The sequence below is a fragment of the Drosophila persimilis genome, unplaced genomic scaffold, assembly GCF_003286085.1.
Source record: "Drosophila persimilis strain 14011-0111.01,24,50 unplaced genomic scaffold, DperRS2 tig00000191-arrow-pilon, whole genome shotgun sequence".
NCBI classification, from domain to species: domain Eukaryota; kingdom Metazoa; phylum Arthropoda; class Insecta; order Diptera; family Drosophilidae; genus Drosophila; species Drosophila persimilis.
Genome location: NW_020825298.1, coordinates 7117469 through 7129637, shown reverse-complemented (window position 1 = coordinate 7129637; position 12169 = coordinate 7117469). Strand labels below are relative to the sequence as shown.

Sequence of the window (12169 nt, the reverse complement as noted above, 5' to 3'; positions counted from 1 at the left end):
ACCCAAGAAACAGAGAGAGAGAAAGTGATTTGTGCGACGAAGAGAGACAGTATTTGTATTCTTCATTCTGTTCCAATCGATCTTCTAGTACTTCTTCATTTGAGTACAAATATATTCCAGTTTCCATAAAAAACCCAGAGATTGGAATCAAAACTTTTGCAGAAGAGGTTGGAGTCAAAATTAATTTCAAACTTGGCAACGAAAGACTTTAGATTTCAGAAAGGTGTTGCCCTCAATTCTTTCAACTTTCGATAAGAAATTGTAATTTAACAGAGACCGTACCGTACCGTACCGAAACTTTTGTCTAAGAATTCGAAATGAAAGACAGATGTAGACAAAAAAGAAAGAAAGAAGAAAAAAACAAAAAAACTTTTGCACATATTTGTGCAGAAAATTGTTTTAATTGTTGCTCAAAGTTTTTGGCAATCGAGTGGCAAGAAAAGTCAGTAAGTAAAACTTGAAATATGCCCTGCCATGCCCTGCCCTGCCATGGCCTGGCCTTCGCTCATCAAACAGCAAACAGTAGACCCCACAGCAGACCCGACCAGGCTAACTAAGTTGGCCAATAATAATCCACATGAGTGGCCGAGGCCGGCCTGGAGCCTGAGAGAAACAACAATCAAACAGTCAACAAAAAGAAGATGCTCCAAATAATTGCCTACAACTATTTTCTCCCGGATGTTGTCTGTTTTTGTATTTGCAAGTTTTTAGTTTACTCTTCGAGAAATTTTGTGTTCCGCTCAGAGTCGCTGGAGTGCTGGATTTTACAATTTCCCAGGCACTGGACCCAGGACCCAGGACCTCCTTCTGCTGCTGGCCACTTGCAGGCTATTTGCAGACTTTTTTGTTCAGATTGTTGTTGTTGATGATTTTGAAGTGCAAAAAGGAGAAAAAGTGTATAAACAAACGTAATGGAGAGCTGCCTGAAAAGGAAAGAACGAACGAAAGGAACTGCTGAAAGCCAGCAGCAAAGAAGAAAAAACACAAACGAAGGAGTTCCAAAAAACGTGTTGAAACCTTAAATCAGTTTTTTGGGGGCCACGGCAGTGTTGGTTAGGGTTCGATGTGGCCCCAGGGCTGGTACTGGGATCTGGGTACTGGGATCTGGGTACTGGGTTCTGGGTTCTGGTTGGTAGTATAAACTACACAGTTTACTGCACTTGAACAAAACTTTGATTAAGATTTTCGTTTGTTGGCTGTCGGTCTGGTGTCGGTGGTGCCTGGCTTTTGTTTTGTATTTTTTGTTTTCTGTTGCAGATTGCAACTGAGAGAAAGGTCGAAGTGTGGAGTGGAGTGGAGGCTTCAGAAACTTTTTGAATTGGATGCGCTTCAGCTTCGGGGAGAGATACATAGAGTGGCAGATATATATAGAGAAAAACCAGTCAAATCTGTTGCAGATTTTTGTATTTTTTGTGATGTATTTTTTCCCCCCCTTTTTTCTTGTTAATAAAGGTTAGAGCTGGTTGTCCAGATTTGTTGAGGGCTTGGCTTAAGATAAACAGAGAGAAATCGGTTTTCAAATCTGTAAATGTGGTCTGCATTCAATGCATGGCAGGTGGAAGGAGAGCCAGCAGGGAAATACAAATTAATTGGAATTTTCTAGAGTTGAGAGATACTGGTAAAAAAAAGTGGATGGGGTGATGGGGAATAATACGCAGACATACGAGACAGCGGACGTGCTCGAACTAGCAACAAAATTTGAAATGAGACTGGAGCCAGCTCAAAATCCAGCCTTAGAAAATCGTTACTTATACTCTTAATATTTACATGGAATTTGTTAACACTAGAAGACTGTAACCCCTTGGATCTACTATAAGCATTCAAAATTATTCCATACAATGTTAGGAAACATCCAATTCCAGTTTGAAATCTTTCCCTTGCCTTTTTCCAACACTAATCTCTAGAAATATGCGCTGCTGCATTTCTGGCGCTTCCTCAATTGTTATCTCACTTGCAATTTGTATCGAGGAGCCCGTTTTATCGCCCCCTAAACCCCACAACAATTAGTTTTTCGTTAGTCCTCCAATTCCCAGCCAATACGCTTTCCATAAACAATTTGCAGGCGACCCCAGAAGGGGCGAACGAGCCGAGAGCCAGCTCCATTTGTTTGTCCATTTTATTTGTGGCAGGCAAAGGGCAGAGCGCCCCACACACACACAGTCAGTGCAAAAAGTTGTGTTACTCGTGGCAACAACTTGGAAAGCGATTTTGTAGTTTAGTTTATGTATCCGGCAGCGGGGGAGGGGCCAAGAAAAGGGGAAGGAAAATCCAAAAGGAAGTGGTTTCCATAGAAAAAGCAGGACCCAAAGATAGGCGCATCTCCCTGGCTGTCCTCGCTGTCAGTTGCACTTTGAACCGAGTTTCCATAGAGTCCAGAGTCCAGAGCCCTCCGAATCCTTCGAGCACATCTCCTGGGCAAGAATTTTTAATATTTCATTAAATGAAGTGCCCGGAAATCGTTCAAGTGGCACACGATGAGCACGCACAAGTGCACAAGGGCCAAAGCTCACGGAAAGCCCCCAGTCTCAGTGGCAGTGTCCCCCACCAGAAGATGATAAGCTCCCGGAGAAAGAGAGAGGGAGAGGTGGAGAGAGGGAGAGACCGAGAGAGTGTGGAAGGGAATCCGCTTAATTTTTGGCATTTTTCTGGTTAAGTCAGCCGCAGATTTTCTTTCTTATTTGTCGAGGATTCTTTGCTCCTTTCCTCCTTTCGTTCCGACTAAGAACCTCTCGAAATGAACTTGCTAAGAAAATATTTAAGAAGTGAAAGGGAGATAGTTACCGAGAGGAAAGAGACGGCCAGCGATAGGCAATGACATTTTCCTTTGGGCCTTGGGACTGGACCAACTTTTCGTTTTATTTTTTGTGTCGCCTTGCCGGCAGTTTTTTTTCGTTCGCTTCGTCCTTCTGTCTTTGCCACATTTAAGTGGAATTCCTTGTGGGTTTTTTTGTTTGATAAAATGCAGGCGACAGGCCATAATTCTTTTAGCAACTTATGCTTTTTAAAACTAACCAACGAAACGATAAGTACGAACAGAGGCCTAGAGATGGCCATCAAACGGCCAGGCCATTCGAGTGCTGGATTCATATTGGTCACAAATTTCTTGGGAAAAGTTTTACCTTTGCGTCGAAAATAAGTTAAGATGTCCTTCAGTTAAGAATTCTGGCAAAAAATTCTGCACAAAAGTGAAAACACTTTGATATTCCACTGAAGAGGTAAGTATTTTGTTGTTGGCTTCGGGGGACCGACTCAGCTGTCCAAAGCTTTGACCACCAGACGAAGCCAAAGCAGGTAGCGGGGCCGTAGTCAGAGACGAAGCATAGATAGAGAAGTTGTATAATTTTTGGTGGACTAACTTCGTGAATCGTAGGTCCATCACTCAGCTACCTCCTCCACTTCCAGTACTACTTTTTAGTGCAAAAATGAACCACATTACATCTGTTACTCCAAATATTACTCGTGATTTCTAGGTGTCTTGTTTTATAACCAATCTAAAGGCCATCACGGTGCCATCTTCAACCCGAAACTGCCTTCCCGAGATCTAAGAAATGAAAACTACGAACCAAAAGCTGGTCGTCTTGCAAAAAAAACATTGCACAATTTTCCCCCCAAAGCGAAAAAGTCAATGAGGCCAAGAAGAAACGTTGCAACTGCCTTTCGCTTCGCTAGGGGGCCCCACCCTGGACCCTGGGGACACTGGTTGCCTAGTGCCTCCAGCTGCAATAAGTTCCGTGTTGTTAATTTCGCAAGAGAGTGTAACTTGTAATTTTCGGATGTTGTAGGGTTGCTCCTTTCGTTTGCTTTACGGCCATCAACTCTGGCTCTACGGCTGCACGGTGGCGGGTGACGTAAAACACATCGCGTTACGGGTGCTGCCACGTGAACGTTACGTCGAATGCTTCGTTGACTTTAACTATCAAAGTTAATAACTTATATTTTAACGACAAAATGAAAAGGAAAGCAGTTGATGAAAAACTTTGACAAACTCAGGAAAAACGCAAAACAATTCAAAGAAAAACCCGGAGAAACATAGGAAGGGCGGTCTCTCACCTGACGATGCTGATGACGATGATGATGTCTTGGCGGCGGCCTTCTTTCCCAGGAGGCCTGCACCACCATCCACAATCGACAATTAATCATCGGGTTAGCACACAATTCAAATGGAGAATAAATATAATATTTGTTAGTAAAGGTTAGATATATGGTATATATACACAATCTCCTTAACTAATTACGACGGACACTGACGTCAATCGAATCTGGAAGGGAAGGGAAAGGCAAGGAAAGGAAATTCTCTTTTGCCTATTTTAAGTCGATTTCCTTGGAATTTCCGCTTCAATGAAAATTGACAAGGCCAGGCCTTGATTGTAATTTGCTTTCGGGGGTGGGCAACAGGAAGGTGGAGGAGTGGGGCATGGCAAGGGGGATTGGGGGATTGAAAGGCTTTCACTAATTGGCCACTTTGAATGTCAGCTGATGACACATTTCGTGAGCCAAGAACCAGGAATAGAAAAGCAATTTTCGGTTCGATATTGTGTGGATTTTGTGGATACAATTAGAAAGCAACGTAAATGAAAATTGATTTTGAAATGATTGGGTATCTGATTGGGAAAAAAGCAATAAACTCTCCTTATATCCGTGTGGCCATTTGACCCCCCCATTAAAGCCCCAACGATAATGTTTGAGTGGCCACAAGATAATTACAAATCGATAAAAAGAAAGACATAATAACTAAAGCCCAGAGAAAGTGGAAAGCAACAGGCGTGGGACGCAAAAAAAGAGGGAAAAAACTTCAATACGGAAATGAGAGAAAAATTAGATAATTAGCTCAAGTTAGCAGAGAGCCATGGGTGGGATAGGGACGGGGCTAGGATGGATGAATGGCACATGTGGCATGTGGCACGAGCCTGATGAATTATTAACTCTGGCCACACACGCAGCGGGAGAAGAGCTGCTTCCAGCTAATGAGCGGATTCCTTCGGCAGAAATACAGCAGGAAGCCGAAGCGTTTGATACTCTCTCTTCAGAGGGTCCAAGGGCTACCCCAAAACTTACAAAGCAACGCCGCTGTATTCTGCAGTTGGGCACTGCCCGGCGATGAGGCAGCGGCAGCGGCTGCTGCGGCATTCGTCAGACTCGGCTGCGTCATGGCCGCAATGGCGGCCAGATTCTGCACAGTCATCGGAGTCAGGAGTCCGGCGGCGGCGGCAGCAGCGGCACTGTCCTGATTTGCATTGTTTTGCTGGGCATTCAGTCCGGTGAGGGCTGGTCAATGGAAATAAGGGATATAGCTAGAGATTCGTCCTAAGACAGGGGTATGCCACTTCCTACCTTGCAGCAACTGCTGCTGCAGGCCCACGGCCTGCAACTGTTGCAGCAATTGTATGGAGGCCGGTGTCAGTGCATCGGCGCCCAGAACGGGCGACTGCTGCTGCGGTGGGTTCGGCAGTATCGGTGTGGACACACTCTGGGCCGTCTGTCCCAAGGGGATGTTGATATTGCTGGCCAGGTTCCAGAGATTCGCCTGGATCTGCTGGATCTTCTTTTGTTCCTTTTCCTTTTGGGTGTCGGCAAACTTGACGACCAGCGGCGATGTGCAGCCCTCCATGATTTTGTTTTGGCTTAGGGTCTGGAAATAGACGTAACATTTAGGTTGATTTTGAGGGGGTTTAGTACTTCAAGTACTTACCACTTTAATGGCCGAAATGGCGGCGTGCTTGGTGGCGAATGTGACAAAGGCACAACCCTTGCTCTGGCCGTTCTGATCTCTCAATACAGTGCACTCCTCAATGTTGCCGTGGACTTCGAATAGTTTACGCACGTCGTTCTCGTTCAGCTTCTTGTTTAGCATGCCCACAAACAGTTTGCGTTCTGCAAAGAGACAAAGACAAGAGATGTTGTAATCTGTATTGCAAGCTTGTAGGCCTTGGCCTTGGTAAGTTAATCGCAGCGTGAAAAACTCTGGGCGGAAGCCTCAACCGCATCAAAAAAAGGTAATCCAATAACCAGGCTCACCTTGCCACACGGCCACACTCAAGTGGGTTAGGGCCAGGCCAAGGGGTCTGGGTATTGGGTTCGGTCTGGGGTCTGGGGTCTGGGGTCTGGGTCTAGGTCTATGTCTGGGGCTCCTCTGGGTTGCTCTGTGCTCAGCCAGGCTTAGTTAATTTGACCATTTTCAATGCTCAATTAATTTTACATAAATTAAAACTCTCTCTCCCCCGCCATGGAATGCACTAGACTGGTCTGGTCTGGTCTGGTCTGGCCTGTACTCGATAACTAATTGGCAGGCATTTAACATTTCGCCAAATATTTGCACTTTCCCTCCCCCTCCTCACCTAGAAAAGGGCTCTCCCCGAGGGCGGGGCGGAGGGAGACGGGGGTCCTACTAATTTATTTGCACAAACACGCAAAATGCGCACTGCACAAATTAATTGTTATCGAATGTGCAATTGGTTGAGAATGTTTTTTCGGGAGGGGGGTGCGGTAGGACAGTTGTTTTGTGCGGGTGGATCGTCGGATTTGGTTTGGTTTTGGGGTTCGGCTCGGTTGAATGGGTTTTTCTATCTTTCTATCTTTTAACTAAAACTAAATTGGAAATCAATTGGCTTAAACACATTTTAAAGTGCCACCGATTACAGTAGGGATTAAAATTGTGCACAAAATTGAATAAATATCACACAAAAACACATTTTAAATGCATTTCGCAAGTCCATTTGCAAGTGCATTTTTTTGCAGGAATATTTCATATAGAAATGAAGGGAAATATTAGACCGGCTTAATGAATGATTTTCCATAATAATTTCCATCAATAAATGACAAAATCTGGTATCGGTACATTATTCTCGGGGGTTTTGGGTTCCCTTTTGGCTGTGCTACGCGATTATTCTCAATGTGTGATCTTCTGCTGGCTGTGTGTATACTCTTTTATTACGACTTTGCGCCTTTTCTTTGTCATGATGAAATTGAACATCTCAAAGGTATAATTTCATCATGTTGGCGTGAGAGAAATACTCGCTTAACAAAAAAAAACAAACAAATTCACCTGCTAATGGCCCCTGCTTTAGATTCTAGAAGCGAAGAAGCGATATCTCTGCCTAGCGCTTGTCTCTCTGAGAGCCGAGCGAGAGAGCGAGTCACCTGATTAGCACATTCGAACGTCGGCTTCGCTGCAGCCGAGTGCGAGAGAGAGAGACAGAGGTAAATGTGTGCCTGCTGTGGGCCTTTGCCTATTTTATTGCTGCGCTCGTTTTGGTGAGAGAGTGCAAGACCCTCCCCTCTCAGAGAGGATCATGGCAGCGAAAACGTGCGTGAACGTGCGTGTAGTCTGCTGGGTGTTGTTCTGTAGTGAGAGTGAGAGGGAAATGCAAACATTTTGCAAAGGCAGAGCTTGGAAGTCGTTGTACCGTTTTGACCTTGAAAAAACATTCCACCCAGCAAACACCAAGGAAGCTATTATTTTCGTGGCTTCTGCAAGAGGGAACCAACCAAATTGAATTATTATTTATTAACAAATATTAATAAAAACCCGAAATATGTTTGGTGGAATTCATTGGATAAATTCAATCCTGCTATAAAATTATGGCCCCATCTCACATCTGGCTCTCTTTCTCTCTCTTAGATAAGCTTTCCAATTAATTTTTGGCGGTAATTTCTACTGCGATGGCAATATTTTGGGCAATATCAACCGGAAAATCGCATAAAACTGCATTGTTCGAAATTATTATTATTTTATCGCTCCAATAAACGTGACAATTTTCAGCCCATGCTAAAATGATGTTCAGTAACCTTTGCCCTGGACCCCCAGCCTCCCCACAGGGAAGAGTTCGTTCGGGGTTCATTTATGGCGGAGGGAAATCTGTTTTTGGAAATCAATTAAAATTATAATTAAGCTGCTTATGGGATAAAAATTGATTTTTAGTAGCCAGTTTTTGGTCATTGACTCGATGCGGGAATGTCGACGATGATTTTAAATTTATAATTTTTGCCGCTTTAAAATAAACGAAACGATGATTCGAGGAATGGTTTTTATATTCCCAGAGTAACCACAAGAAATGTTAAAATTCAGCTTAATGGGTTGCAGGAGGGGATTCCTAATGATGCCCCCCCTATCCTCTATCCACTATCCACTACACACTATCGCCCTCTCTGCACACCACTTGCCACATATTCAAGCATCAATGTGCTGCAATGCGGCGGTGGCTCCCATTCAAGCAAGCACCCTCCGCGCTATCCAATTGCCATTCCGAGTGCTACTCTGCTTGCTGCTGGCTGCTGGCTGTTGGCTGCTGCTGCATCATCATCCTGGAGCGTTCTCAAATGCAAAACCGACGCCTGCAGTGGCGCCACAGTCCACAAAGAAGAAGCATCCCAGGGCCACGAGCAGCACAGATATTATTATTATGATTATCGCAAACTGCAACGGGAACAGCAAAGGCAACGCCAACGACATCAACTAACTGCACTTGAGCTATATTATCATAATCCCCGCAGCAGGCAGCAGCAGCCCCCAGCAGCCCCCAGCAGCAGTCGCATCAGCCATTCGAGTTCCAGCCCCAGTCCCAGTCCCTCTCCCTCACTCCCTCGATGATGCCCTTCTCCACAGAAAGGGAATTTTAAAATTCATTGAATTCGATGCTGCTGCTGCTGCTGGGTTGCGGTGGCTGCATGCCAATACTTGCGACCGTTTCGAAACCCTCTCCATACTCGTATCCATTCGAAAAAAGAGAAAAATGTAATGATGATGGCAGTAGCACAAATGGAACCTCAAAGTAAGGAAAACAAACAGCAGGAATTTTCCCCACTGACTGCGGACTGTGGACGTGTCTTTGTGGCTCTGTGGTGACCTCATCATCAGTGCCGATCATTCACTAATTGAGAAGAATTGTCATGAAGAAAGAATGTCGTGTATCTTAATTGGATGAAATAGTGAAAGTACTAGGATGGCACAAATGGGTCATATTTATGAGGATTTTTAGCTATTTAGGAGGAGGGACTTATATAGAGAAGAGAGAGTTAACCTGGCTTTCAATACTTTTAATGCTAGAACAGCGGAGCTTTGGGGTTCATAGTTTTAGGATCATATGGAGATCAAGTATACAGAAACTGAGTATCGGGTATTATATAATATATTATATTATAGGATAAGGACCCAGAGCTTTGCTAATATTAGGCCAATATGGTATTGGCTTTAAGGGTAATTTTGCACCAATTTGTTCAGCTTTTTCCCCATATTTAAGACCCATGTACAATCTTCTGCTCCTCCACTATGTGTTAGCCCATAAGGAATTTCTTTCCTAAATTTCTTTCAAAAGAATAGCGCCTTTTTATTTAGCTAGATCCAGTTCCTTTGCAAATCTTGAGCGCCATTCAATTTAAAGTTTAATTCCTCCACCAAGGCAGGGGGGCGGGGAAAACTTTGCCTTTAACTCTGGAGCTTTAGTTTTAAATTATTAATATTGCCAAGCGCCGAGTCGGGTCCAGTCCCAGCCGTAGTAGTAGCTCTTTCTCTTACTCTCCCTCTGCCGCTCCCCCATTCATCCACTGGGTTTCCAAGAGGTAGCCCAGTCGAGCCACAGGACGCAGGATGGCTGGATGTTGGCTGGAGGAGTCACTGAGCCGGCTTCGGGGAAGGTAATGCAACTAATCTGCTTCTAGTGGCGCACATTAAGTGTTGCCACGCTTTCGACTTTAATTTGAAAACATAAAGCAGCCAAAGAGGGTTGCACGGAGAAGCGACTAAAGTGCGGGCCACTTCTGCAACCTACATCCCACACACACCCACACACACACACACACACACACACACACACACACACACACACATTCACGACTCTTTTTTTTCTTCTTTTTGCTGGCCATTTTTGCATGCAACTCAACTTAACCGAGCGGCCAGGAGGCCACTCCAACCCCAGGAACCAGGACTAGGACCAGAACCAGGAGCTGGACCAGAAGAAGGACCCCAAACCGTAAACAAATGCAGAGCGAACGAGCCATGACATCGACGTCGTCACAACGTTCGCTCCTCACTCATCCTTGCTTTTCCATGCTTTCGGATTCTGTATGAAATGAGCGGGTTATGTGACAGAGAGAGAGAGAGAATGAACGACTAGGGGAATACCTAAGTCTAAAAAAGGGCATTTAGTGGAAAAAGTCAAGTGCAGCTGATTAAATTGACTGCAGAGAAGTCTATTACTTATATATTTTTTTAATTTTCAACTTTTTCCAGAAAATAAATTTATGAAAATATTTAAAATATTTTCGAGTCTTTGTTCTGTTTAAAAACAATCCCAATTTAAGGCACTCTAGTAGAGGAAGCCTGTAGAACATGAGCAATCAATTTTAACTCTCTCTCACACAGAGTGGCTTAGCAGTGAAGGGCCACTTGTGGAAATTGAAACAGAAAATTAAAAAAAAAAAATAATCCACTTTTATGTCATAAAGAGGAGACATTCAAATCGTTAGCCACATTTAATAAGTATTAATATTTAATGTATTCTATATTTTTTTCATATTTATTGCCATTAATATTGCAATGATTCCCTAGTCGGTCATGCCCCTTTTTCCTTTCCCAAGTTTCACAAAAAAAATATTAAATAACAGGCAGAGCAAAGCGCATTAAAACGGGTCATATTTGCCGCCACTCCATCCGGGTGTACCGTAGCCCCTCTTCCCTTTTCCCCCTTCCGCTGGCTCCCCTCTCCCACTTGGCTTAGCTTATTTATGTCACAAATATGAGCAGGCGCGTACGCAATGCCACGGCTGGATGGACTTGCCTTGGTTGGCTGGCCTCTCCCTGCCCCCTCCGTGCCCCTCCCCCTCTCTCTGTCTCTGCCACCTAATCACTCCTCCACCTGGCTGCCCTCGGCCGCTGTCGTTGTAGCTGCCACTGCCCCTGCCCCTGCCACTTCCACTACCGCTGCCACTGCCGTGTGCCGCCACCACTTTGCATGCATCGCTGCGTGTTTGGCATATTTAACAAATTTTCGCAAAAATAATGTAACTCTCTCTCCCTCTCTCTCTCTCTCTCTCTCTCTCTCTCTCTCTCTCTGTCTCTCTCTCTGTCTCTCTCTCTGTCTCTCTCTGTCTCCCATATAGAACTCTCGTTGTCGTTGTTTTTGGGTTCTGCGGTTGTTTTCATCACCGCACACATGTGGAATGGTGGGTGGGTAGGGCAAGAGGGGAGAGGCTGAAAGTGAGTGGCAAAATCTAATCAAGCGCTGCGGCAACGGCCACACCAGCAGCAGCATCAGCATCAGCATCAGCATGGTCTCCCGCCCTAGTCCTCCCCCTCGCCCTGCACATCCACACACATCGAAGCGCTTTTCAATAAGCCATTCACACACACACACCATGGGAAAGTCCCTTCCAACAAAACGCAATTTAACCTTATTGAAAATGCCCAAAAGGTTACGCCAGCAACCCAGGATAATACTAGGGGGTAAAATATAGGGCAAATTTCATACGTTACGGATCTGCTAATAAAGTCGAAAAGTTGTTTCTAGAAGGCCAGTATTTTACCCGATAACAGTACAAGTCTCTCTAGGAGAGAGAGAGAGAGAGATAGAGAGAGAGAGCGGTGAAGATATATTGAAAAGCGACCCTTACTGCTAAGCTGCTCTGTGTAAGAGAGGTAAGGTGCGCGAAAGTATTAGAAAATTCTTGAATAAAAATAGATCAAAAGAACTCATTCGAAATTGCTGATCAGTAGCCATTTCAGGGTTCTTCCTGCCGAAAAATCGGATGCCTAAAGTGGCATTTTTCTCTCATCTAACTTTTCCTTATCGTATACACTCGCACTCGTATATCGCCTTTCAAACATGCCTAATGAAATTTTTTGTTTGCCGCGCCACCACTCTTCCTCCCTCGCTCCCCCACACGAAGCGGCGGATCCGACGGATCCCATTGGAATGCATTATTAAATTTAATTTCGAGCTGCCAAGGGGTCGCCGACAAAATTATGGCAAATACTTTTGTGCTTGTATAAAATTTAAATTTTAATCGCCAGCAAACGGTATGGGAGCCCCCTTCTTCGACTGCAGGACTTTTGGCCTGTGTTTTTTCTTTTTTTATTCAATTTTTTTGGGGTGTCGTCTTGACGTGGGCTGCCGTCTCGACGAGTGCTTTTGAGTGGGCGTGAAGGCTGAAGAGTCGAAAATTTCAAAGCGATGAA

General features: G+C 44.6%; 1 protein-coding gene across 4 annotated transcripts in view; it reads right to left on the bottom strand.

The window, feature by feature from the left end:
- LOC6588688 (CUGBP Elav-like family member 2) overlaps positions 1 to 12169 on the bottom strand; it is a 96249-nt gene that overhangs the window by 9504 nt on the left and 74576 nt on the right. For 2 of the 4 annotated variants that reach the window (XM_026989149.1, XM_026989151.1), the window contains exons 5-8: positions 5690 to 5871; positions 5332 to 5629; positions 5056 to 5265; positions 4051 to 4107 (exon numbers count right to left, since the gene is read on the bottom strand). In XM_026989149.1, the coding sequence (XP_026844950.1) occupies positions 4051 to 4107; positions 5056 to 5265; positions 5332 to 5629; positions 5690 to 5871 (747 nt within the window). The remainder of the gene's footprint in view (positions 1 to 4050; positions 4108 to 5055; positions 5266 to 5331; positions 5630 to 5689; positions 5872 to 12169) is intronic. The other 2 variants (XM_026989150.1, XM_026989152.1) reach the window with 1 other exon arrangement.